At 36.9% G+C, this 27,969-nt stretch overlaps 2 protein-coding genes across 7 annotated transcripts; one reads left to right on the top strand and one right to left on the bottom strand.

The window, feature by feature from the left end:
• Window positions 1-1,911: 1,911 nt before the first annotated feature.
• On the top strand, window positions 1,912-13,097 carry MRPS25 (mitochondrial ribosomal protein S25). 3 transcript variants are annotated; one of them, XM_083353844.1, is made up of 5 exons: window positions 1,912-2,123; window positions 2,706-2,812; window positions 6,460-6,547; window positions 7,581-7,663; window positions 11,955-13,097. In XM_083353844.1, exons 1-5 carry the CDS (start codon window positions 1,990-1,992, stop codon window positions 12,005-12,007), a joined length of 465 nt encoding a protein of 154 aa, XP_083209970.1. In that variant the 5' UTR covers window positions 1,912-1,989; the 3' UTR covers window positions 12,008-13,097. The 3 variants fall into 3 exon arrangements, with proteins under 3 accessions (XP_083209970.1, XP_083209971.1, XP_083209969.1); XM_083353845.1 differs by lacking the exon at window positions 11,955-13,097 and adding an exon at window positions 10,073-10,107; XM_083353843.1 differs by lacking the exon at window positions 11,955-13,097 and having other exon boundaries at window positions 1,919-2,123; window positions 7,581-7,966.
• On the bottom strand, window positions 10,747-27,566 carry RBSN (rabenosyn, RAB effector). 4 transcript variants are annotated; one of them, XM_083353824.1, is made up of 12 exons: window positions 27,294-27,566; window positions 24,331-24,471; window positions 23,335-23,435; window positions 21,943-21,988; window positions 21,694-21,855; window positions 20,554-20,795; window positions 18,674-18,744; window positions 17,431-17,517; window positions 16,702-16,804; window positions 15,527-15,631; window positions 13,141-14,330; window positions 10,747-11,425 (listed from the first exon to the last, which is right to left on the bottom strand). In XM_083353824.1, exons 1-11 carry the CDS (start codon window positions 27,451-27,453, stop codon window positions 13,188-13,190), a joined length of 2,361 nt encoding a protein of 786 aa, XP_083209950.1. In that variant the 5' UTR covers window positions 27,454-27,566; the 3' UTR covers window positions 10,747-11,425; window positions 13,141-13,187. The 4 variants fall into 4 exon arrangements, with proteins under 4 accessions (XP_083209950.1, XP_083209952.1, XP_083209949.1 ...); XM_083353826.1 differs by lacking the exon at window positions 27,294-27,566 and adding an exon at window positions 25,307-25,873; XM_083353823.1 differs by having other exon boundaries at window positions 21,694-21,988.
• Window positions 27,567-27,969: the final 403 nt, after the last annotated feature.

The following is a 27,969-nucleotide window of genomic DNA, read 5'->3' as shown; positions in this document are numbered from 1 at the left end:
CCCCCATAGGCACCCTTGATGCGAACGATGTAGAGCTGGCCATGCCCACCCAGTAGGCCATACGCACTTTAGCCACACCCACCCAGTAGGCCACACCCACCCAGGCCACACCCACCCGGCCCCCTGAGGGCAACCGCAATGCTGATGCGGCCCTCAATGAAATTGAGTTTGACACCCCTGAGCTATGCCATGCAGGGCCACCCAAGATGGACAGGTCATAGCAGAGAGTTCTGACAAAATGTGATCCACTGGAGAAGGTAATGGCAATCCACTCCAGTATCTTTGCCATGAAAACCCTATGGACAATACCAAAAGGCAAAACGATATGACACTGGAAGATGATCCCCTCAGGTCGGAAGGCATCCAATATGCTACTGGGGAAGAGCAGAGGGCTAGTACTAGTAGCGCCAGAAAGAATGAAGCGACTGGGCCAAAGCCGAAAGGACGCTCAGCTATGGATGTATCTGGTGGTGAAAGGAAAGTCCAATGCTGTAAAGATTTTTCTCCATAGGAACCTGGAATGTAAGATCCATAAATCAAGGCAAGCTGGACGTGGTCAAACAAGAGATGACAAGACTGAACATTGACATCTTAGGAATCAGCGAACTAAAATGGACAGGAATGGGTGAATTTAATTCAGATGACCATCAGGTATACTACTGCGGGCAAGAATCCCTCAGAAGAAATGGAGTAGCATTCATAGTCAATAAAAGAGTAGGAAAAGCAATATTGGGATACAATCCCCAAAATGACAGAATGATCTCAGTTCGAATCCAAGGCAAACCATTCAATATCACAGTAGTCCAAGTCTATGCCCCAACCACCAGTGTTGAAGAGGATGAAATTGACCGGTTCTATGAAGCCCTACAGCACCTTATACAACTAACACCAAAAAATGATGTCCTTATCATCATGGGGGATTGGAATGCTAAAGTAGGAAGCCAAAAGATAACTGGAATAACAGGCAAGTTTGGCCTTGGGAGTACAAAATGAAGCAGGGCACAGGCTGATAGAATTTTGTCAAGAGAATACGATGGTCATAGCAAACACTCTTTTCCAACAACCCAAGAGACGGCTCTACACATGGACATCACCAGACGGTCAACACAGAAATCAGATTAACTATGTGCTCTGCAGCCAAAGATGGAGAAGCTCTATACAGTCAGTAAAAACAAGACCAGGAGCTGACTGTGGCTCAGACCATGAGCTTCTCATTGCACAGTTTAGGCTTAAACTGAAAAAAGTAGGGAAAAGCACTAGGCCACTCAGGTATGAATTAAATCATATCCCTGTTGAATATACAGTAGAGGTGACAAATAGATTTAAGGAATTAGATCTGATAGACAGAGTGCCTGAAGAACTATGGACAGAGGTTCGCAACATTGTACAAGAGGTAGCAACTAAAACCATCCCAAAGAAAAAGAAATGCAAGAAAGCAAAATGGCTGTCTGAGGACTCACTGGAGAAGAGCCTAATGCTGGGAAAGATTGAGGGCAAGAGAAGAAGGGGATGACAGAGAATGAGGTGGCTGGATGGAGTCACTGAAGCAGTAGGCGTGAGCTTAAATGGACTCCAGAAGATGCTAGAGGCCAGGAGGAACGTCGTCCACGGGGTCGCGATGGGTCGGACGCGACTTCACAACTAACAACACCACAACCTATAAAGCGGCCGTCGGGATGCGATAACCGACTGTTCATGGGGGCTATCACATTTAGACTGCCAAGCACTTTAGTGATTTTTGCAATCCAGCCTTGGTAGCGCTGGCCCGTCTGACTTCTTCTGCTCGCGCGCCATAGAACCAGATAACTTGTTTCTTCCTGGATTCCTCCCTAAAAAAAAACACAAAAAAAAACTACACTTCCCACGGCCCTCTGCGCCCATCGCCTCTTCCTCTTTCTACGGCTCTTTCCGTGCGAAGCTAGAGACTGAGCCGGAAGTCGCTTTCTCCGGGGTTGGCGTGGGGTTGCCGCTGCCGTTGCAGTCGCAGTCATGCCTATGAAGGGCAGGTTCCCTATTCGAAGGACGCTGCAGTATCTGAGCCAGGGCGACATCGTCTTCAAGAACTGCGTGAAGGTGATGACGGTGAACTACAACATGCACGGAGAGCTCAGCGAGGGCGCCAGGTGAGAGTCGTTCTCCGCTCGGGCGAGGAAGGAGGGAGCCGCAGCCCGAGCCTTTTAATGGCTTTAGCCTGCGGAAGACCGTGCTTTCCTTCGGAGGGGGCTGCAAAACAGCGATGGCCGTGGGAGGTATTGGCTGCTTATTTTTGCAGCCCAGATACGGTAGGCTTAGTTTAGGTGAAAAATTGCCTAGAATTGCCCGCGGATACGGGCACATTGGATTCACGATTTGATCTAGAACAGGGACCTTCAAACTTGGTAACGTTGTGGCGTGTGGACTTCAGCTCCCAGAATTCCCCAGCCAGCGTGGGAATTCTGGGAGTTGAAGTCCACAGGTAGCAATGGGTCAGAGTCGTAGGCCTAGGACTGAAAAGTGTGCATGTGTGTATGTTTATAGTTTTGCTGCAACTGATAACATGGCCAGCTTTCCGAAATGAGATATATTCCTGTGAAATATAAATCACACTCCAGATGGACAGAATCACTCAAAAACTAGACTGTTGCACCTATTCAACTGCTTGTCTTTCAGAGAGGTTTAAAACTGAATACGTTGCACTCATGCTTGCTTTTGTTTTTTTACCATAGAAAATTTGTGTTTTTCAACATACCTCAGATTCAGTACAAAAATCCTTGGCTGCAGATTGTGATGTTTAAAGACATGACTCCTTCCCCATTCTTAAGATTCTATTTGGGTAAGTAAAGCATTTGTCTGATTTCCCTTCAGCTCTTGATGAGGTGGACTAGAATAATCTTGCTTATGTGCTCCTAATTGTAGCTACCACATGGGAAAAATCCCTAATATTGTCTACTGAAAGAGGGAAATGGGTCATGTCTTCAAAACTTTTGGGTTGAGTACCTAATTGTTAACAGAACTGTGTAAAATTGCCGGTCTGAGCTGTAATAGTTTGTGTTCAATGCTAGTAAACAAAGTCTTTGTATTCTAACTTCAGGGAGTTTTGTTTCCCTTAGAAAGAACTACAATCAATAGTTTACCTTTGATATTTATTCCAGATTTTTTTTAATTGATCCTTTATGTAGAGATTTGAGGGAAGAGGTAATAAAGAACTGCAATGGTGATTTGGAGAGGAAATATACAGATGTAGATGGAATAAGCTCTTTAATCTTTCAACTTTGTACTCTTTTAAGGACTGGGCAGGGAAAGTAGATAGTTTGACAGTATACTAATCTTTCCTTCTCACTGTCATGTTTTTAAAGCTTTTCATTCATATTGAGTTGTTTTTTTTTAATTCCATTTATATCCCGTCCTTCTCCAAAGACTCAGGGCGGCTTACAAGCTTAGCAGTAGCCTTCATTCTATGTATATGCCTGCTTATTAGGGCTTTCACACACAACCCAAGCGGCATTATTACAAAGTCAGCTTAATTGCCCCCAACAATCCGGGTCCTCATGATGTGGAATTGAACTAGCACAGGCATGGAGAACTTAGAAGAGCTTTCAGCTGTTTTGACAGTTACAGATGGAAGTTATTCTTGCAGATGTTGGATAGATATGAGTCCAAGTCATGTAGATATAATAAGCATAAAGCCCATTTGTAAGGATTATAGGCTGGTAAAAATATCATAGCTATTCCCCCACACTTCAAGACATACAGAATCCAAAGAATTCCATAATATTTTTTTGGGGGGGGGTCTTTTTATTTATTTATAGGTTTTATTAATTTTTAAAAATTACAATCTTTAAAGCTTAGTAAACAACATGTCTGGGTTCACATATTTAACATTAACTTCAATATAAACCTATTCAGTACTGCACAATCCAGTATTTTTCCCTTGATCTTCCTTTCTTCCCCATATTTTTCCCTTTTCCCCTCATTAAACAATTACAATTCTTAATACTGTTGATATATACAAAATTAGGTGTAAACATCTTCATCATATTTTACTAATATTATAGAAGTAACAATATCATTTCATAAGTTAATATCCTGTTTTTTGTGCTTTTATTAAAGTTTGATTTCCCATCAATATTTAAAGTATCTTTGTCAGTTATGATTTTCTCAATATTAATTACATTTATATAGCTAAAAAATTTTATTCATACCAATTCTCTTATTTTCAAATTTCCCATATCAAAAGAAAAAATTGCTATTTTAATTCTAAATCATATCTTCCATTATAACAATCTAGTTATATCTAAGGGTCATCCGTTCTTTTAATTATATTCAAACAAGTATATTAAACAGATAGTGTCCCCTCTGATAGATCAAATCCTGTTTTTTAAGTCTAACTCTTGCTTTCTTTCTTTGCCAAGCAGCTTTCCAGGCCAGGGCAATTAAATCACTTAAGAATTTTCTTTCTATTTTTGTGCAAGTTGCTTGGCATGAGAAAGACAATTTAGGTAGAGTATTTTTTGGTGGGAACTCTGCCCATCCACATTCGCTAGACCAGACATGTCAAACTCATGACGTAGCACAATGTATCAGGACAGTTTTGCCATTGCTGGCAATGGGGTGGGCATGGCTTCTGGATGATGCGTCCAGCCTGTGGGCCGGGAGTTTGACCTTTGCCCTATACATTTCCCCTGCCCGCTCTGATGTTCCATTTTCTAGAATTTTCTTCCTTGTCATCAGGTGTATTTTGGAGTATTTTTCTTTCTCCCCCACTAGTTCTTGAGATTAAAAGTCCAAGCTCAGTAGGTATTTATAGTCCAAGAAAGTCAGGATGATAAACACGCCAAAATATTTTCCTTTATTGCCAGCTGTTCTCCCTTAAACTGAAATTCACCAAGGAGCTAGTTATAGTGCTGTACTCAAATCCACCACTAAATGTCATTCAAAGTCCATTTTCTACTCTTAAAACAAAGGGTTGATTTCTTATATTTTACCTCAATATTTTTTTTCCCAAAGAGAAAATCTTAACAATTTATCTCAGTTCTCAGATTTATTAAAATTGTAGCTTTGTATTACTTTCACTTCAGTATTGTGTATTTCTGTCCCCCATAAATTTAAAATGCCACTTCCGTTCACATCCAGAGGTTTTAAGCTTCTTGGGAGCCTTTCCTATGAAATTCAGTTGTAAAATAGTAAAGAAAGGATCAATATTCTCACCCAGTCGAAACATGCTGTTTACGGTGTGCTAATTAAAGTTTTTGTTCTTCAGTTGTCAGTAGCTAATGGCTGGCCACAGAGATGTGGCCAGTCTTTCCCCTGCCGGTTTAGAGGGCTTTCCTTGGATCGAACGGAGAGACCACCATCTCTCCGTGATCAACAAGGCACCCCTCCTTCTTCATCGCCTCTTTGGGGCGACTTCAGCCCTTTTCAGGACCCCCAGCAGGGTGAAATCAGGCACGGAAGGCAGAGCTCTGCTTTCCTGCATCCCATCTAGCCGCGACACAAAACCCGAAGTCTATGTCTTGTGGGGGTTTCTTATGACATGTAATCTTAATAATAAATGGCTGCCTGTTGTATCTAAAAATCTGCAGGATATGCTCATCTAATTGTCAATGGATAACTCAATGGAGTTTATTCTGCTCTGACACTATAATTGTGGAAAATTCTCCTAATAAAATTTACATCTGGCATCAGCATTATAATCTCTTGGTACTAGATGAAGTTGTTGTGGCATTTTATGTTATTTAATCCTGTCCCACTGAATTTACTTCCCCTTGATTGGGGAATGTTTTATTATTGTTGATGCATTGTGTATTTATGTGGTTCGTATTTATTATACATTGTGCTGGAAGCTCTGATTATGATGATTTAAGAATCCATTTAAACCATGGATTTCCAACTTTTGGATTGCCTGGGCCATATTGAGTGAAAAGGAATTGTTTTGGGTCACATATAAAAATCAATATTGAGTTTCACTATTGTTCAGTGCAGCGGTAGTACATTAAAAGTGATGCCCCCTGTTTTCCCAGACACAGGGCCAAAAAAGGAGATGCAGCAGCCTTTGGGCAGAAAAAATCTAACCATCCTGCTTCAAAATAATTGAATTTTTTGGAGAACAAGTGGCCACTTACAATGTGTTAGTCAACTAGAGTGGGAATCCAAGAGTGGCATTCAACTCTGGGGTCGTTGGTGGCTTAAGTGTGCTCCTTCTGTCTTTTTAAATTCTTAACTATGTTTTCTCTATTTTTGTATAGATTTTTATAATATTTATTTGTAAAACATGCAAGTCACTTAGATAAGTGAGATAGATGGCGTGTACATTTGATAAATAAAGTCACCAGGGCTGAATACGTTCAAGTATGAATGGTTTGCCAAGTTACCTCTTGTCAAAATGATCACGTGTGTATTTTTGTATGAGAGATATGCCATATCATGGAAGTAATTTTGGGAAAACCCAATATTCTGTATGTAACACTATTTTTTCTGCAGATACTGGAGAGCAAGTCCTGGTCGATATAGAAGAGAAGACTAACAGAGAGATAGCAGACCATATTAAGAAAATTCTTGGTAAAAGCGAGTAAGTCACAATAAGCAGGGTCATCACGGAATCAAGACTTCAGTTCTGACTTGTATGGGGAAACACTAGATCTAATTTATAAGACATATAAGTGCAAACGTTTCTATTTACTCATTTATGGATTAAAAAAGTAAAGCAGGGAAGGGCAGCAAAGCTTCCAATCCAGTATTTTTGATGAAAAACTGCATTACCTTAAAACAGTAGGCCTGCAGAAGTTTTATTTAATCAGTATCAAATGAGTTGTTAATGGAACGTCTATAAATGCTGCCATATATAAAAATAATTTTCCAAGGTGCTCAAATTTGGAAAATATCCAGAGCAAGTAACTGTAAAATAAAAAGCACATCACATTATTGTCAGTTCTAGGAAAATACATCTCTCCATTGGTGGTGAATCATTTAGGGTAGGTGCAGGAGGCCACTAATTCTGTCCTCTCTACCTGTAGGGATTCTGGTCTCTGGGTAGATCAGGGGTAGGCAACCTTGGCTCATGGACAGCTATGCTGGGTCAGGAATTCTGGGAGTTGAAATCCACGAGTCATAAAAGAGCCAAGGTTCCCTACCCCTGGGGTAGATGGTATCAAATGGGACATACAGTGCAGGAAACTTGCTTTCCATTATTATGAAAAAAAAACTGGACTTCCTTCACTCTAATTATATAATTTCCTCTAAATTTACTTGGGGAATAGATAAATATTATTTAAAGTATTGTTGTCATTCCCTAATAAATGATACCGTTGGAGTTCTTATGTTTAAGGATGAACTTACATTGATATTATTGCCTCTTATTGGTTCTTTATATGATAACGTAGTAAGAATAGGAGAGACTGCTTATTCAGTAAACATTCCATGAATAACATTTGTTTAAAAGAATGCTGTATGAACAGACAGCATAAATGATTTATTTGCGTTCTAACAGAGCACACTTCATCTTTCATTAGAACTTAACTTGTTAAAAGTATTCACAAATGTGACATGCTGCACACTGAGTTGTCCTTGCTGTCTTCCTTACCATGAAATCATCTTTTTAACAGAGAAACAATCCGGAAAGAAGAAGAGGAAAAGAGGAAATGGCATCCTGCAACATTTGGCAACAAAAAATACCACTTACGGGAATGTATGTGTGAAATTGACGGCCAGGTTCCCTGTCCTGGTAAAGTGCCACTACCAAAAGAGATGACCGGCAAATATAAAAATGCCATGAAAGACGCTTCCTAAGCTGCTTTTATACCAAACCTCTCCAGAAGGAATTAAAGATGGCAGAGAAATAAGACACTGATTAGCAATATGATGAGAATGCGGTATTGTGTGAGACTTAAGGCAGGAAAGTAGATGGGCTTAATGCTTTCACTCCTGTACACTGGTCAATGTTTTATAAGTGCTTTTTGTAAAAATAATTAAAAGAGCAAGTGTTGGGTAATATTGATCATAACATCAGCTATCATTTTCTATCCGTTGAAGAAGGGCAATTGTCTTGGGAAAACAGCTTGGATCATGTCCACATTGTGTATAATGCAGTTCTGCAGGAACAGAGAAAATGGTTGTAATAGGCAATGCTGGTTGCTTTTCCAAAAGTTGCATTACATTCCATTCTGTTCCATTTTATAAGCCTACAAATGCTGATCGTGAATTAAGGGCTGAAATAGCTATAGTTGTACGTCTGTGATTTATGGCATTTTATTTAATTTATTTTTTGCTTTAGTGGTTACAAATAGCATTTCAATGTGTTTAATCTTTCTATAATGTTGCAAGTTCAAGCCATCCGCCTGCAAGATTTAAAACCATTTCACATGATAGAGAAGCAGTTGGCTGAAAAGTACTGAAGTGAGAGGTGCCCCAAAGGGTTGTGACAGAGCCTTGGGAGAAGTCATTGGCCTGTTCTACAACCCGGTCAGGGTCAACACCTCAACCGGTCAGGATCAGTCACACTAACTAGAACAAACCCGTGTTTGGATATTATGTTCTCGGCTTTCATGTTGTGCAATACATCCTGCAATGGAGAGCCATTCTTTTGCCCATGTGTAGTCATGTACACCCTCTTTTGAGTTCCATGGTTTTACTTATCAGGACATAGTAAAAATCATCTGTTCCTTAGCAGTTCTTAAAAGTAGGTAAATACAACATGATATATTAAACGTATAATTTATTTTACAAAAAGAAAGCCAACTGGCAGAAGCCATGTGAAAACTAAGTACATCCTTACCGCTGCCATAGCTTGTAGACCCACTCCTTGCAATATTGCTTCAGTTCATTGAGGTTTTGGGGCATTTGTTTATGCACAGCCGTTTGGAGGTCCTGTCACAGCATTTCAATTGGATTGAGGTTTTGACTTTGACTGGGCCATTGCAACACCTTGGTTCTTTTCTTTTTTCAGCCATTCTTTGGAGATTAGCTGGTATGCTTGGGATCAGTGTCTTGTTGCATGATCCAGTGTTAGCCAGCTGATAATGCTGTATTTGTTTTTTGCCATTTTCTCTGTCCAAAGGACAGTGTTCCAGAAGTCTAGTGATTTGTTCAGATGCAACTTTGCAAATCAAAGCCATGTTGCCATGTTTTTTTTAGAAAAAAAGGGTCTTTTTCTAATTGTACTGTCACGAACCTCAACATTTAACATGCTGAGGCCTATAGAGTCTTAGATACGTAACTCCAATTTTTTGCAGTTTCTCTGAGCATTGCACGGTCTGTTTGAGAGGTGAATTTGCAGGGACATCCATTCCTGGGAAGATTGGCAACTGTCTTGAATGTTTTCCACTTGTGAATAATATTTTGTAGAAAGATACTTAAAATTATTTGGAAATGGCCTTATAACCCTTCCCAAATTGGTGGGCAGCGACTGTTACTTCTGATCGTTGCTGATGCGTTTCCTCTTTGGCATTGTGTTAACATATATCTCAGGCTGGAAACCAGCAAACTTGTAAAACTTTTAGTTTTTGTAGAGGTATTTACACTTGCTGATGATCAATTGATCCAAAGGACTTGATTAGCAGCACCTGGCTGTTACTCAGCCTCTCCATATTTATGGAAGCAGTAAGGGTGTACTTAGTTTTCACATAACTTTTCCATTTTGGCTTTATTTTTGTAAAATAAATGATGACGTGTAATGTCATGTGTTGTTGTTCATCTGAGGTTGTATTTACCTACTTTTAAGAAGTGCTAAAGACCCAGATGATTTTTATCATGTCCCGATATCTCTGACTGAGATATGTAGAACTCATAGTAGCAAGTATACTTTCTTTTTCACATGACTGTTAACTAGATAAGCATAACAGATCCCTGATGGCCTTAGGCTAATTTAGTATGTGACTTGATCAAATGATGTAGGAATTAAATACCACCTTTCCCCCCTACTTCCTATAACCTAGGAAAACGTGTTGTGGGAATATGGCTATGGTGAAATTTATTTTTGATCAATTTTTTTTCTTTGGTTGAGAAAAGAAATTGACAATTCACTGTTTGCCCTATCACCAAATCTATTTTTAATTCTGAATTGTCTTATTTTTCATTACAAAAATATAACTTGCTCAAGCGATTAAATTGGACATTTGAAAACTCTTATCTGCACGTATCAGCTATTTAGGTAGGAAAAGCTATTTATTACTCTACGTATATGTGTGTATTGAGGCTTTTCATGTTCATGGACATTGAAACTGTACCACCTGCACAAAAGGAAGCTACATCCAATGCCCTGAACAACCCAGGATTTTTTTTAATGCTGAAGCCAAGAGTTGAGAATAAAGTAAAATTGTGACTTTTAAAAAGCCTCAATAATTTTAAAGTTGAGTTCTGTCTTGGTTCAAATGGTATAGACATCTGTCTATACTATGTAGTTCTCTACATTTCACCATGGTACTGTACATAGTTTTTCCTACACAAGACTTGGATTGAAAGATTGTTCACCTTATTTGAAATATCCTGCTCCAGAAAAGTGGGTTTTTCTTCCTATCTGCATTTCTCATTTTATTTGAACTAAAGAAAGTATCTTGGTAAAATACACAAGAGAAGATTAAATCATTAAATCTTTTCAGTAGACCAGCCTGGAAAAGACCCTTGTCTAAACAATGAGGATAATGTTTCCTTGCACAAATTTCCTGGCTCAGTATAAAAATGCTTCCTATTTGCTGCTCATAGGATACCAAGAAATTTGCAGTTCACCTGAAAGACTAGAATGCTGCTGCTGTTGACCTAATCAGTTTTTCCACATTCACAGAAACAAAAATCTTAACTTTTATTTCATGAGAAACTTTACAAATTAGTGCATGCAAATGTACAAACAAATGGCATTAGTGTTAAATCTCATAGTGGCATGGTCTTATTCATTTTCTTTGTGTCAATTCAGTAGTACAAACAAGGCTGACAAAATATGGGACAACCATTAGGTTATCGAGAAGGATAATTCCACATTGATTTGCAGTTATAGTGCTACAACCAATGTATTTATTAATAAAATACATCAATACTGTCATAAACTATGGCATACATAGAAACAAGGCAGAATGCATATAACAAGGAAATAGTGTTTTTTTAAAAAAAAAAAAAGCCACTGAAACATTCATATTGGTTGGACTACATAAAAGAGTGACAGGTGAAGTTTGTGGCCTTGTCTTTAATAAATATAGTTTTACCTTAAACAATCACCACGCTTTTGCTTTGCTCAATTTGTAGGTATCCATTTTTAAAAATATCACTAATTTTTATGTTCCAACTCTGTCCTGTTTAGTGCACTGTAAATTTCCAGAATGCTTCCATTTAAAAAAAACAAACAAACAAGAATCCTTAGACTATTATGGGCAATGTTCAGCTCAGTTTCTACAGGAACTCAGGATTCATTAAAACAGGCTGTCACTGAGTTTAGCTGAGTTAATGATGCGTGACATCAAAGCTAAAAAAAATATGAATATCATGAATCAACAAATGAATAACATGTAACACTTAATGCTGAAAGTATAAAGTGCTGCCTTAGTTCTTGACCATACGACCTCTAACATTTGAGGAATGTAACATTTTTAGTGTCCGCATATATGTGTACAATATCATCTCTACCAGCATTTCTAAACGGAAACATTTGTCAAAATCAGATTAATGATTAATGCTTGGGCCTTCTTCCCATTCCCCTAAGTCAAGGGTCTTCAAACTTGGCCCTTTTATGACTTGTGGACTTCAACTCCCAGAATTCCTCAGCCAGCTTAGCTGGCTGAGGAATTCTGGGAGTTGAAGTCCACAAGTCATAAAAGGGCCAAGTTTGAAGACCCCTGCCCTAAGTACATAATACTCTCCAAGTAAGTTCTTTCAGTGTAAACAATTAAAACTGATTTAAGTCCCAAAATAGTAAAATGCAACCAAATAAAATTCATTCCGTACAACTGAAACCAGACGTTTATCTGACACTCCCTAAACATTTCTCTTCGTAGCTGGCAGATCAATAAAAGAAAAAAGAAAAAAATTTACATTTACAAATGAATAGCTCAACCCTAAGAATTTCATCGCCTCCATATAGCAGTTTCCACAAATCCTCCAAACAACAAATTGAGGTGTTGTATCCACACTCCCTTTTCCTTTTTCTGAAATGTGTTCCATGTTGGTCTCTGGGTTTATTAAAAGCACTTTTTTTTTCAATTCTAGACTGAACATTTTCTTAAATCCTAGACAGAAATCAAATTAGAAAGCAAAAATGGGTTTCTAGTTTTTAATTTATACTTTAAGTGGACACCTAGGATAGTTCCCCTTAAAGCACAGTTCTCCTGGATGCAAAACTTCTAAATTTTGCAAGCAGAAAGCAGTTTCCCTATTATGACATTTCTACAAGCCTGGAAATTATGTAGTTTTGGGAGACTGACAAAATTTCAACATTCTTACAAAAGGTACAGTCTAGAATTGACTAGAAAAAGCTATTAAAATAGTTTAATCAGCTGAAGAGCAGGGAAAGGAAAAAACATGTGTTAGGATTTATGCATTTGTTTTCTAAAACATATGTACATATGTTTTTAGAAATATATATGTTGCTTTACCAATGAATGATTTTATTCTATTGAACAGTAAGTTATTTTCTCTCTTCTGCTTCCCCAAAATATAAAGTTGGTAGGAAAACTGAGAATTTCTAAGACGATATTAATTCCTTATTAGCTGGGCTGTGCAAGAATCAAACACAATTGTGAAGAAATGGACTCATGTGAGCACCATGTTTCTTTGAAGCAGTAAAAGCTTTTCCAGGTTGCTACACCAGTTGCTTCTGCCTTAGGAAGCAAAAAGGTGGTTTGAAGCACTTTTTTTTAAGCACATACAACCCTACTTGGTGACAGAAAATAAATTCAGAAGTCATACGGACTGCAAATAATTTCCTGCATTTTAAAATGCCCAATTTCCCCCTTTGAATTTTATATCGGAGATAAAGCAGGTGCTGAGAAATACAATTGTGCTCCTAAATTTGAGTTGGGATACAAATACAGGCTTTCAGTATTTGAAAAAATAGTTTCGGGTAATTATAACTTTTTAAATAGTACTGACTTTTACAGATATGAATAGTGGAAATTCCTATACCAAAGTGCGTAAGTTTGATTCAGCACTCAAGTGCCTTTTGCAATGTATTTCTCATTTTACCTTGAACTTCCCTCCCTTTGGAATCTGCAAAAGTATCCGGATATACTTCAGCAGCTCAATTTCTTCTTCTGCTTTGCAAGTGTGCTCTTAAGTTCTTTCAAATTCTCAGTCAATACTTCTATCTCATCCATTCGCCCACTTTGTTTGGCATCAAAAATATAGGCTTTGATATTATCAATCTGTTGGAGAAGTAATTCCTCTTCTATGACATCTTCTCTTGAAACTTTATTATCACTTTCAACTTCAAAAGGATTCAAAGAGGAAGACAATGATTCTTCAAATGGATTCCCAGATTCCTGATTACCTACAGGTGTATAAAATGGATTCCCAACAGAATCTTCAAATGGGTTTGGAGCACTGAGCTCTATCCCGTTTGCCTGTTGACAATCCTGTTCTTCCTCCTCTTCAAATGGATTATACTCTCTTTTATAACTCTGCAGAGTATTGGCAGGCAAGGGAACTACTGCAGAATTTTCAGCAACAGGACTTGCAGGGTCACTCTTTGGAGGGCTAATTAGTAAAGGATCTTCAAACGGATTTATGGAGGGTTTTTCACGCTCTGAGGCTTTTACAGGTTGGCAAACCAGAACCAGATTCTTGCTACCTGGCAATCCAACGCCATCACTTGGGAAAGCAGCCTTAGAGCCAGCGTAATCTTTGTCCTGAAGCATATCTAGATCCAAGGCCTGTGCTATTTGGTTTAGACTTTCCCTCTCAATCTCAAGTTTATCATGCTTCACTTCTCTGAAATCCAGAGAACGGGTCCGTGAATGTTGAGACATCTTTTTTTTATGATCCCTTTTCCGTTCTTTTTCACAAAGGATCTGCAATTGTTCTCTCTGCATTTCTTCCATCTCTGCTTGCTTTTTAGAAAGCTCAATGGCTTTGACTGTTTGCTGTTGGTCGTACTCATCCTGAAGCTGCCGCAGGTTCTCCTGCAGCATTTGGACTTCATCCAGACGATTGGCTTCCTTCGCCTGCTTAATAAAGGATGTGATATTATTGATCTGTTGAAGAAGTGGGTCTGCGAGTTCCTGGTTCCGAGATATGCTCGCAGTGGGTAGCCATCCTTCAGTTTTCTTCACTGCTACCCTTTTTGTTCGGTGGACCTCACCGTTGGATACTACTAAGGATCTGGAAGCGTAGTCTGCTGGCTTCTCTTCTTGTCGTCTCTGGGGTTCATATTTCACCTAGCCAAAAGGAAAGGAAAACTTTAAAAGTAGTCCACATTTAGATGAGGACTCCACACTTCAGCCACCTCGTTAAGTTTTTAGCATGGATCTGTGAGCCTAGAAAGGCAACCATATTGGCGGGAACAGGTTTTTTTTCTGAGTTTTTCCCTCCAGCTCAAAAAAAAGGTATATTTAAACTGATGGATTATGTAGGGTTATTGTTACTTTTAACTGTTCACCTGTTCATCAACTGTTCATGTCCGCAGTCATCTAAATTGTATTTAACAGATATAATATCCTGTTAAATATGTTTAGAATAATGTTTCAGAGCGGGAGCTAAGCAGAATAAGCTAAGCAAGTAGAAGTTACTCTTCTGCACATGGCGTGAACAGCCGTGCTCCAGCAAGTTTTATTTTATTTTTTATTCTCTCCTGTAATGACTGCAACTCTTTCTAGCCTCCTGCCACTTTGACCATCTCAGAGAACTGGATTCTGCCATAGAATGATCAGCAGTCCATTAACTCAAGAGATCAGATTAGAAGTCACTTTCCAATCTTCTTTTAATATGTATTGCATTTTTAAATTTAATGTATCACGTGTGATTGCTATTTCAATAAGATAAATATATTTAGGCTTCTAAACCAGTGCTTCCCAACCTTTTCTATACCCTCACCCCTAGAACACTTCTGATATATTCTCACATCCCTTCCAAAAGTTCAAAATAACGGCAACGAATTATGCATATACACTTATGATTTTGAAAACCCAAGTTTTCTCACCACCTGGAATATCGTCTTGCACCCCTACGGGTGTGTGAGCACCCCTGTTTGGGAACCCCTGTTCTAAACTAACAGTAAAATAAAGCAAAGTAAAGTTAGTGAAAAGGGTACAACAAAACAAACATTTGAGGGAAAAGCAGATTTTCTCCTGGCTAAAATATTTTGGAAAACTTATGGAAATTTCTAAAAGAGACATTCCCCCCCCCCCAATAGCACAAGAAAGAAGTAATCTCAAAAAAAACCCTGGTTCATACAAGAAATAGATTTCTTTAAATTAAGCTGATTTTAAATATATTCTAGACTTATGTCACACTAATTGCAATTGTTTTAGCAAACAAATTCCAAAGTAAAGTGTTTCAGAAAGGAAATTCTTTAATCAATGAACAAACAAGCAGAAAATCATTGTCAGAAATATTTATGGATTAAAATACTTGCCAGTCTCTCCATTTGCAGTTTTCTCTCTAAGTCTTGTTTCTTTTTCTCTTTCAGTTCTTCGTACTGGTCTTTGGTCGGTAAAGACATTAGGCCAAGCAATTTTTCCTGAGGATTTTTTTTTCAAAATATAACTTTAAAGGGTATAGGATACTAAGATTTAGATCTTATTGAAAACTAGAAAATGTGAGTGTGTATGCATATATGCACACATATAATTATACTTTTAAGTGGCTAAATATAAACAATGCCCATTCATCTAAATTACATGTCAAAGAATAAAGTTAAAATGTGATCAATTATATTTGATGTCAAATAACAGTTGCTTTGTTCCGGGGTCATGTGATCCCCATTTGGAACCTTCCCAGCTGCCTCCTGATAAGCAAAGTCAATGGGGGAAGCCATATTCGCTTAACAGCCACATAATTCACTTAACAACTGATTCCTATAACAACTGTGACAAAAAGGTCGTAAAATGGCGCAAAACTCACTTAGCAATTGAAATGTTGGGATCAACTGTGGTTGTAAGTCAAGGACTACCTATATTGTATCAAAGACATGGGACGTCTTCCAGAAACTACTCATGGAGCCTGCAGGACACTTCATCTCTGGAGGTTTTTAAGACTGCACAGACACATTTTGAGAAGAGTTTAATTGGCATTCCTGCATACTGCAGAAGATTGGACTTGTAGTCCTTTCCAACATCACAATTATCTAATTCTATGAAAAGTCAGCACCTCAGAATTTTTAAAATGCAATTTCAAACAAAGGGGGAAGGAGATGAAAGGAAAAGTCAAAACCTGAGAATAAACAAACGTTGTTTTCTTAGTCTTAGCTTATTTGACTAATAGCAAGGAATTTTCCCATGATATTGTGTAGTAGCTTGCTAAATCGGAATCCAATTACAGTGCTGAGAAACCGTTCCCATCACTATGGCAGTGCAAAAACATTCATCAGCCTTCTAAATACCAAAAGAGCCATTGACATAGCTTACATCTAATTAGGTAGGAAGCATTTAAAAACTGAAACACTAATTCATTTTCATTATGCAAATTGTTAAAAAAAATGACAAGTTTTATAATGTCCTGAAAAATATTTAAAGTGTCGGTATGTAATCTGGTTTTGTCTTAGGGGAACTAATATGTCTAAACGCAGCTCATCCTTTCTAGATAATCTACCTGAACAAAAAGTGTGGCTGAATATCTAATCATCCTCTGTAGCTGTAAAGTTCTGGGATGAGGTTGTGGATCTTCATTCAGCCCTAAAGTCAGAATCTTCTTGCTGAAACACACACAAAAAAAGAGTGAATTAGAAATACATAACAATCAGCTAAGAGAAATAAACACTAGCAGACAGAAATTTAAGTATTAATAAAGTATTAATAAACCATGTAATTGGCAACATGGATTATTTTTTTTTGTTAATAATATTATTTATTTAAAACATAAAATATAAAAATACATATTGAATTCCAACCCCCTCTGTTGCAGTAAAATAAGACATTAAGATCGAATCTCAACTTTTTACATTTCTATAGTAATATAAACTAGCCACTTCTGTATCAACAAATCAGTCTAATCAGTAAAACCCAAAATCATAGGATCATTTTTTTCCACCTCAAGCACAAAGTCCAGAAGAGATTTCCAAGTAGAAACAAAAGTACGTATGTTCTTTTCTTTTATCAAAACAGTCAATTTAGGCATCTGCTAATTCTATGAGCTTTTGTAACCATTCGTCCATGGTAGGAACTGAAGCTTCCTTCCATTTATTTTGACAGTAAAATATATCCCATTATGTTTATGCCTCCTTTAAAAACAATGTTCATCTTCACTGAAAATTTAAAAAATATATAAAGGCAAGCAAAAAATAATCCAATAACAATTTTCATCTTCATATTTTGTACTTACCTTAAAGCATCTATTAATTCATACATTCTCTGTACTTCCATTCTAAGATTGCTAGCACGTTCAAGACTGTATGTTGTCTCTCCAGCACTGGAAGAAAACATGCACATTTAAATTTTCCCAAATTGTTACCCTTATAGATTCAGCAGTTATTTTGTAGTAGAGAACTATATAGACACATCTAAAACACTATTCTTGTTCATTTGTGAACTGGGAATGAGTTATGAAAGGAAAGTTTTGAATATCAAATATATATCTTGGTGCGTTTTTGTTATCAATTTTTCTCAAAATTATTTAGTTCATAAAAAATGAGTTCTACATGGTTAAACATCATTTTAGAGGGAATCAGCTTGATTAAAATTAGCATCACTAAGCTCAACATGAATAAAAATGCATTTATAAGGACACAAATCCAAACATATACAAAATCAGCCTTGGTAGCCAAGTATTTATATCAGGTGACCATTGTGGTTCTCACTTTGTTTTTGTCCTAGAGCTTTTGGTATATTTCCCTTTCAACTTTTGAAATTTTATTTCTCACCATATCCATATGAACGCCTATAAACACTTTATTAATATTTTATAATCTTTATTAATATTTTATAATCTACTGCAAATCTAGTTGGATTTGAAAAGCTGAATTTGGAATAACCAAGTATCTATTTTAAATGTCTGTTAAAGAAATTTAATTCCAAAAAAGAAAGAAGAATGATTAGGCTTTCAAGTTCTTTATTATTTCAAAAGTTAAAGCATTTATTATGTATGAAAATGATCCTACGCAAACTTATCTGAAAGCAAGTTCCAACTCAAAGTCTATTACTTAATGTGGATTCAACTTACAAATTAAAATCTTTATTTAAAAGCACCAGCAAACTTACAAAGTCTGTCCAAATTCCATAACCTATGGCTCACAAGGGCAGCCATATAAGCCTTTTGAATCAAATTCATAAAATATAATTATGTAAATATCATCCAGTACTGCTAACAATGAAAAAAATATATATAAGGAGATTTTTGGACATAGTGTGAAAATTGGTTCTAAGTCTCAGTTAATAATAAGACAAATATAACAGACCACTGTCCCAAAGAAAACAGTAAATAATAACTTAGTATTATATTGTACTTTTTACAAAACTGAAGTTTCCAATTAGATATATTCCAATAACTAATTAGATATTAGTTTTCTGATTTCTTTTAAATAACACAATCATCTAATCACTGTTATAAAAAAACTAAAAAGGCTTACTTTAATGATTCTGCCATCTTTATGTATTCTGGGGCCTTCTGGTCAACTTTTTCCATGTAAAATCGGAGTTTCTTATTTAATAAGAAATCAACAGATTAAAATTAAGTTACTCACAAGAATAATTCAAATATAAATGTGTTATATGCATCCTATTTTTCCTTTTCTTTACGTGAGTTTGTTAAGTTGACCTAATTCTATAGATGATCAAGATGTATTAACTAAGATGATCAGAGTCTATTTTACTTTCTTGGTAAACTGTCTCAAAGGTCATTATGAAATGGGGCAAAACTTTACCTGGAAAAAATATATCATTTTTGAACTGAATATTTTCTGTCCCACAATATTGTCAATGCTGATAGTACAAGCAACTTTTTCATACACAAATTATGTACAAAATATTTAGAAAAATCATCCAGAAAATTTTCCACTTCAAAAATCTCTGGAAAACCAACATTACAGCTGAACCAACTATGAAACAGATTGACACAATTTAATTCAATTTGAAGTGCTCTTTAAACACTGTTTAAAAACAAAGGAAAAAGAGAAATTCTAATGGTTAATAAAGAGAGGATGAAATGTGTGAAAGAACAAACACACACACACACACACACACACAGCTCAGTCATTGTTATTTTAACATATCTATAAATTCTAGTCATTCCCATTTAGGCTTGTAGAAAATCTGTGAATTTGAAATTTACTTTTGCACGGCTTTACTGTCAGACGTAAAACTTACTAAGTGAGAAAAATACTCAATGTTTGCATTCCATTTCAGTTGTTCAAATCCTACCAATTTTGACACACTGTGCTGGTGCTGGACTATTAAAATAACTTCTAAAATGTGGAGAATATTTACTCAACAAAAGGGGAAAAACACTTTTTACAAGAAAATACTGACACTTAACTGGATTATGAAACTAGCAGAGACCACTATACTACAAAAGTCTATAAGAGTACCAGTTTGATTAAATCCCTGATTGTAGAGTCTGCAATTTCCTTCAAAAAAGATTCAAGAAGTGGATGAAAAAACCTAAGTGGAGGAAACGGGACCTCCGTTACAAAGATTGGTGGTAGGAAAAGGAATGAATCCATTTCACATAATATTGTATGCTTGTATTACCTGTATAGATCCAGGTTTTGCAATGTGGATCTATTCTTTTTGTCAGCAATGCACAGTATTCAACTGATATTTTACTAGTCTACTAAAAATGGTAAACTTTGCCTATAGAAAATCAGCTGGCCATGTCTGCATTGCTCCCAGATCTGTAATATGCTTTTTGAACTGTAATGACCAAGATTACATGCGGTATTCTAACAATAGCAGCATATTGCTAAATAGTTTATACAGGAACCAAACTAAAGCTCTATACCTATCCTACAATGCTTATAAAAAAAATTCAAATAAATTGTCACTCAAACAAATCCAAGCTGGGAAAGCAACTCCTGTTTGAAAAGCTTCTAAATTTGTGAGAACAGTTGGATCAATCTTTTTGAAATTTGGCAGGGAAAATATCCCCTGAAGTGGAACAGGAGCTGCAAATCTCATCCATTTTTGTCAAATGCAAAAGACTACAATTTGTGGATTTCTTATAATAGTTAAGAGTAACACAATTTCAGTAATAATTGAAATTATCATAACTTCAGATTCTCCAAAGTGTGATTCTGATAGAATGAATTGGGAAGTTTCCAAGGTTATTTCAGCCAAACTCTTTATTTTCTAATCACCAAAGCTAAACCTAATTTTATCACCAATGAACAAACTTATTGTTTTCTTTTTTTAGCATAAACAGGTCCTAGTCTCTTAAAGTTACTCTCACAAAAATTATTATATATGCTATTGATAATAAGTCTAATATGAGTCTTCATCTCAGTCATTTTACCTCATACAGTTTCACGATATCTGGTATATATTCTCTTTCATCAATCTGTTGTTCCCTTTTGAGCAGCGTATCTTTACAGTGTCTACAGCAACGGATTCGATCATCATCCTTTTCATCCAAAACAGAACTGACACTGCTTATACTACTGATGCTACCTCGTCGAGAGCCCTGGATGCTATTGGGTGAGCAGCTGGGGCTAGTATGAGAGGCCAGGACTTCCTTGCTAGCAGTAGTAATTTTGCCTGAAAGGAGAGATCGACAAAATATAACTGACAAGATGTAATTGTCCTGATGACAGAACATTTATCTTGAACACAGGTTCAAATAATTCTGCTCAACTCCATCTACACATAAAAACAAGAACTGAAATGAAACTGTACTCTAAAAATTGGCTGCTGCAAATGTTTTTCCCTGTACAACTGTAAAATATTACATTCAAAGTAAATGTGAATATTTATACGTCACCTCTCACGAAATCTAGCTACTAAACAGGCAACTGATATTACTCACTGTAGTAATGGGATATTTCTATTTTGACGTGAAGAAACTTTCTAGTTATTATATGAGACTTCTAAAAGGTGTAGAAAAGAGAGGAGTGATTTTTTTTCCATCTTTTTCTAAATACATTCTGGAAATTAGTTTTTAAAATGTAAAACAGCTTTGAATAGCTATTGACAACATAGAAAAAATCCTGGACCTAAAACTAGCATTTTCATATCAAAAATTTAATAACACAATCATGAGAGACTCTGGGAGAATAAGATGCAATTTATGAGTTGCCAACTGCTCTTTGGGGGGGGGAACTCTCAACCCTCTCCTCACTCAAAAATAAATCCTCTGAAAATCCAGTGTACACATGCACATACACAAGGGCAACCCTTGGCTGTTATCTATGCTGCTACAAGAACAAAAAGACTTATAAATATGCCTGCCAATCCTTCCAAAATTTCCTCTACTGCTATAAGTCGGTATCTCATCAGAGCAGAGACAATTATTCATTTTTGTGAGAAACATAAAAGCACGGCAATATTTTTTCCTTAATTCATACCATAATAATGTTTCAGTGATACTAAGCCAAAATATGATAAACTACTAAAATGGAATTAAGGCACTCCTCCTATCTCTGGCCACTGTACTCACTTGCAAAGGGAAGACTGACCAGTTCCATGCACTTCTTGCACATGATAGACCCACAGAGGCGGCAGTGATGGCGCCTGTTCCGTATGCTGAATTTGTTACCACAGTCTGGACAAAATGGTACATCTTGATCACTAACCCAAGGCACAACAGATTTCTCTATTGCTGCAATAAGACGTGATAACCTGTCAGACATCATTAATGAAATCCTAGTTGAAAACATTAGGAAACATAATTCTTTTCTGCACTTACCTCTTATCTTTGCAGAATCTGTAATTGTTCTGTCAAAGGAAGTAAGCTGACCAAAAGAAAATGACCAAGAATTAGATATACATACCAATTTTACTGTATAGTTTGTCACATTATTTCAAGTAAATCAAGTAAATCTGTTTTTAACCACCTTTTCCCGAATGTCTTTTCTTAAAAATCAAATGTCATCCCTGAGTATCTCTTTTATATCACCTTAGTAATAGACCTGCAAAAATAGTCCAAATATCCGGGAGGGGGGGGGATAAAAAAATATTTAAAAATTTGGAGAAATATTTGTTTTAAAGATCAAAGTTTGAATAGGGGAAAATAGTGAAAACAAATTATAAAATGAAAATTGAGATGATTTTTTTATTTTTTCTAATTAAAAAGTAAATACTGCTAAAGAAAAAATATGTTCCTTAATTCCAATTTCTATTCAGTCCCTTTCTATATACTAGTTAGACTAAAAAGGGAATACTACATTTCTCACATCCAATCAATAGCAGTACTGCTATTAATAGGACACTTCAGAAATGTTAAAGTAGGGTTAGACAAAAAAAAATTTCTGCTAATTAATTTTCTGACTTTGCTTTTTAGACTGCTGTATATCAATATTGGGTGAGACTTAAGCAAACAGACAAGGATCAAAAGTATATTGTGCCTAAGAGGATCCCTAGTTAAAGTAAAATATAGACCACAGCTTTCTTTCCAGAATCTTTATATTTAACATCCCCTCAGCCACTGTTACTTCTTTTTGTTAATAACATGTCACCAAGGAATGCATTTTTGAATTACACTTTAACAAATAACATAATAAACATAACATAAACATAAACATCCGAGTGAAATTCAAGGTGCTAGTGATGACATACAAAGCCCAACATGGCATGGGTCCGGATTACCTGCGGGAGCACCTACTGCCAGCGTCAACACCCCTCCGTCCTGTGCGCTCCCACAGAGAGGGCCTCCTCAGGGTGCCACCGGTCAGAGAATGCCGACTGGTGGCCCCCAGGGGGAGGGCATTCTCAGTGGGTGCACCAACCCTCTGGAACTGCTTGCCTACCGAAATCAGGATGGCCCCCGACCTTCGCACCTTCCGGCTCGACTTAAAAACCTACCTGTTCCAGCAGTCCGGCCTGGCCTGATAGCGCTTGGGGTTTCATTTATTTTTACTACTGTTTAACTGTATACCTACCTTGCTCTGTACACCGCCCCGAGTCCCTCGGGAGAAGGGCGGTATATAAAAACAAACAAATAAATAAATTAAATAAATAAAAATAAAAAATGTTACAGTAGCTAATGACTGGAAAAAAGATATATACAATTAAAACATTTTAAAATAAGTTTAATTAAAAAGTAAATAAAATTAAAATGTTAAAACTACAAATTATTTACCTTTTCTAACCTGATTATTAATTTATTGACTTCCACAACATAGTGATCAATTCTGGCTGCTCTGTGTTTCTTGAAATCAGAAAGATGACTCCTTATAACACCTAATATAAAATATCCAGTTAGGAAACTTGACAGAATAATTCAACCGTAAATATTCAGCTAACAGGCAGTTTATCATGTTCTTATTTCTATAAATTTGCTGTTCAGTCTAAATTTCAGGATTAAAGAATGGTAGCTCATGGATCATTTGCAATACCAAAAAGCCGAATAGTGGCTACAGTAACCAACCAATCATAACAATCAGTCAACCCAGACTGTGGCTTAGAATATTAAGCATAAACTCATTATTTCTTTAATTAAACAGCCATAATCCTTCAGGAAAACGATACAGAGAAGTAGATACTCAGGGGAGCAAAGAAACCTGGGAAAGGATTGATCTTCCCCACTGTGTAGGCAGGGTAATTATAACTGTGGGTATTGGAGTAAAAACCCACAGCCAAATGTGGTTTGCCATATCATTTGGTATGCAGAGTTAATATTCAACATAGTTTAATGTGCTATATAAACCTACCCTATATTTTAGTCTTTATTGATAAAATACTATTCTTATTGATAAGATAATGGCATTTCAGAAGACATATTTCTATTATGGAATTTTCTTCTGGTGTTAATTACCGCTAGTGCTGAGTCCATTTTGCTTTTAACATCATACATTTGTACAAATTCATTGTTTATTACCAACTATTTTCATAATACAATATGATACACATCTTCCCAGAATTTACTGGTGCTCTCTCACAGATTAAGTTAGTACAGGTACATCGATATAGATTTATACACAATATAAAAATAAATGTAGAAAGATAAAAACATCCAGCTAACTGTAACTATGAAAACTTTCACAGCTTTATTATTTCTAGATTACATAGTTCAGTATCTAGGGAGAGTAACATGCTATCTATCCTTGTTACAAATGAATATTTCTTCATTGGTTACCTAATTCTTCCAGTTCCCACATATATGGATCCATTCCACCATAACTGTAGCCTTCATATCGTTCCTGAGACCCACCATCACTTCGTTCATCATCTCGTCTCAACAGTTTATTTTTTGCTTTTTTTGCTTTTTGAACAAGATCTAAACAAGATAAAATGGTGGATGTCACAAATTATGTTTCTACATTTAAACATAATGGTTAAGGCTTGCTTACTTACAGTTGCCACTGTGATAGTGTGGCAAGCCCATGGTTAGCATGGAGTATGCCCCTGTACCCGATTTGCAATTTTCAGAACGTCTCAGAATGGACTGGCCATGATTTTTAAACTCAATTTGTCCTTTTTGTTGGATGAGAAAATTTAAGAGCAAAATAGCATGTGTTAAAAACAGGCCTCCCTCAAAAAACAACCCAGGGCTGCATTTCCTAGATGGACAAGCTAAAGTGGCAAAATGGAGGCCTTAAGTCTTTGTTTAAATTTGGTTTTCATTGGCAGATATCATAGCATTTTTTTTCTATTCTCCCATAGGAATAGGATATAAATTATTCTAAAATTTGTAAAAAGAATAATCTGAAGATGAAAAGAATTACAAAAATTCCCATAAAACACAACCCTGAAAAAAATCTACTTCGTCCAACCTGTTGGGAATACAAATGTGTCAATTAGCCAAGCAGTCCAATTATCGACAGCCCACAGGAATATTTTGTACCCTGTATAAACTTAATTCAGGAAGCAATTTGTGCAATAGAACACTGGACAAAGCAGAAGGCAAGAGCACTTGAAAGGTAAAAGAGTGACGCATTTAACAGCCTTCAGAGGACTGGGAAACTACTTGTAACAAGTGAAGGAAATTAACAGTTCAACACAACCACATGCTGTTTGTATTTTATTGTGAATGGGTTTCTAATGTATAGTTATTTAAAAGGGTGGGAAATGCCCAATAATTAGCATGTAAACATATTACAATTATTTTTTACCTTTATGGCTACTACTATTCTTAAGCTCTTGTTACTAAGTTGTGCAGCCAGTGATTGAAATTGTGTGATGACTAAGGGCTGTTTACATGCCACATTTGATCCCATCAGAGTATTCCCAAGAATGACTCTGACTGTCTGAAAATATAATGAAACTCAATGCGTCAAAATCACCATGACAATCAGCAAGACCTTCAGCTAGAGATGGCTTGACTTAGTCTGGGTCCTCAGAGACAGAAGTACACATTGAACTTAGCAACATCAGTATGTATGGTGAAACAATGTATCAAGTGGCTAAAATGTAATGTAGTAAACAGCACTAAACCGATATTAACAATTATTAATGAATTTGTACTGGTTTCCCAAAATCATGGTATCAGATCGCTAGATACAGTGTTTTTCCTGTATTCTTCAGCACCCTGGTTAAAGTATTTCTTTTGTTCTGATTAGAGCAACAAGACACTTGAAGACCACCAGGAATGTCCAACTTATTTAGGTGGTAACTCAGAGGCCAACTATGCACATTCTTCATTAAACTAAAGGGAATTGCCTCATGTACTTAAGATATATCCAAGCACCCATCCAATCACAAATCATTACTTCAGCCAGAGAACTTACAGCCAATTATAAGTAACCTTCACTCTCACAATCAGCTAAAGCAGGGGTAGGCAACCTCGGCTCTTTTATGACTCATGGACTTCAACTCCCAGAATTCCTGAGCCAGCCATGCTGGCTCAGGAATTCTGGGAGTTGAAGTCCATGAGTCATAAAAGAGCCGAGGTTGCCTACCCATGAGCTAAAGTAACAAACTTCCAAAGGTTTCAAGTCAATCTTTATTACTTTCAAGTTTTTAATGCGTTGGATTATTTCCCTGCTCTGTTGTGATGAGTGATCTTTTCTTCAAATGCTCCACTCTTATGTCTTTGTGGCCAACAGTTCACATTTTGTTTCCTTGGTCCAAAGCACTAACTAAAGGCTTTATTTTGCCAACTTGAAATAATGACTTTTGTGATTAGAGGAAATGTTTCGTTTTGCCAACCTTCCTCTTCAGATCACTGTTGAATAAGTAACGTTATACAGCAGAATTGTGGACAATTACTCCACAGTCCAAACTTCTACACTTGTCACATTCATTGTATTTTTTTTCAGCCATTAAACAACATAAATTTTTAAGTATGCATGCAGATTTGCATAAAATTAGCGTTATTTTACTTGTATCGTGGACAGCTTCTATTCTACACAGGGATACATTGAAACATAATTTCACCAATTATTCCTTAACTTTTGCACGCGTGGAACATACCTATTACTTTATTAACAGCTAATATTAAAGATTCACAAGGGGCTTATAGTCAATATATCTATTTGTCTGAATGAAAGAGTTGCCTGACGAGAGGAGCTGTATTCCTTTGCTGGGATGGAGAGATAGGGCCCAGATCCCAAAGATCTGTTTCTGTAGCCCATCAGAGCAGTTCCTCTCTGGGCATGTTGGGGATCTGAACTCCCTTCAGCAGGGTGTGGCACGGTCACAAATGTGGTCATAAATCGAGGATTATCCAAATACAACAGAGTAAAACACTGCTTTCACTGCTAAGTTCCTTCCATTCAAAGTTCATGTGTGGCATCATCAGTACGCCTCCCCATGAATTATGAGTGTTAACTGTATTGCCATAAGAAGAAAGGTAACATTTATTTTTAATAAGAAAATTATTATCACCTATGTTAATGCACAGGGGTTTTTTTAACACGGAGGGGATGATTTAGGCACGTTTAAGTGTGAAATGAATCCTTTAAAATATCACCCATTGTTTTTTAGGACCCTCCACCCCCTCCCATATCAGTTGCATATTCCTGCTATACAACTAACAACTGGCTTTCTATTCATCTTAATAAAGGCTTACTTACTTCCATAAAGTGACTGCCAATATTTGTATGTAGTAAGCAAAAATATGTGTGTTACATACATAAAAATCGGAATTAGAACACTTACTCTTTAGTTGTCCTTTAACATCTCTGTCTTCGCTTGAGTGTTCTTCATAGTGAGATTGGAGCTGTTGAAATGACTGCAGATCCTTCAGACACAGCGGGCATAGAAAGCCCTCTCTCACCTCTCCAGGATCATCAAAGGGAGGTGTGTAGCTAGTTGCCATAGTGGTCCAAGATCCCTGAGGTTACTGCTTCTCTCCAAATCTCAGGTGCTATGGAACACTGTATGCCACGAGTAAAGAAGTGGACATACAGTGAAGAAATAGTTATTGTTCTTTTTTTTCTGCAAAGCATTCCCCTGAAAAAGATGCAAAGAGTAGATTTAAATGGAAGAAACGATTTGATTTGGTAAGTGTATTTTCTCTAATATGTTAATAGTGTTTTAATGGTTTATTTCAGAAGACCAAAGGATAGGCAACGTGGTTCTCAAAGTTGCTGAGATGTCCAGGGACTTCCGGTGGCGACGCGATGCCGAAGACAGCCATTTTTGGGCTGCCCGCTCCGCAGCTGTGTTTTTCCATCGTAAACAGCGCTGATCAGCTGTTTAGATGGATTTGAAGCCCCCTCCTCGGGAGAAGAGGAGGGGGTGAGGCCCCAGGTAGGGGTTGAGCTCTCCGGGGCCGCCTGAGCTGAGAGCTTGGGCGGCTGAAGGATGAGCCCCCCCAAAGCCTGGGTTGCTC

Source organism: Vipera ursinii (assembly GCF_947247035.1).
Source record: "Vipera ursinii genome assembly, chromosome: 2".
NCBI lineage: Eukaryota > Metazoa > Chordata > Lepidosauria > Squamata > Viperidae > Vipera > Vipera ursinii.
This window is presented reverse-complemented; position numbering and strand designations above follow the sequence as displayed.

Bases quoted from the DNA above. Each gene is read 5' to 3' on its own strand.
- MRPS25 (XM_083353843.1), top strand. From the start codon at position 1,990: ATGCCTATGAAGGGCAGGTTCCCTATTCGAAGGACGCTGCAGTATCTG. The intron at 2,124-2,705 runs GTGAGAGTCGTT...TTTTTACCATAG, and splicing joins GAGCTCAGCGAGGGCGCCAG to AAAATTTGTGTTTTTCAACA. The intron at 6,548-7,580 runs GTAAGTCACAAT...TCTTTTTAACAG, and splicing joins AAAATTCTTGGTAAAAGCGA to AGAAACAATCCGGAAAGAAG.
- RBSN (XM_083353823.1), bottom strand. From the start codon at position 27,453: ATGGCAACTAGCTACACACCTCCCTTTGATGATCCTGGAGAGGTGAGA. The intron at 23,436-24,330 runs GTAACCAATGAA...ATTTTATATTAG, and splicing joins GTGGGAACTGGAAGAATTAG to GTGTTATAAGGAGTCATCTT. The intron at 16,805-17,430 runs GTAAGTACAAAA...TGTGTGTTTCAG, and splicing joins GAATTAATAGATGCTTTAAG to CAAGAAGATTCTGACTTTAG.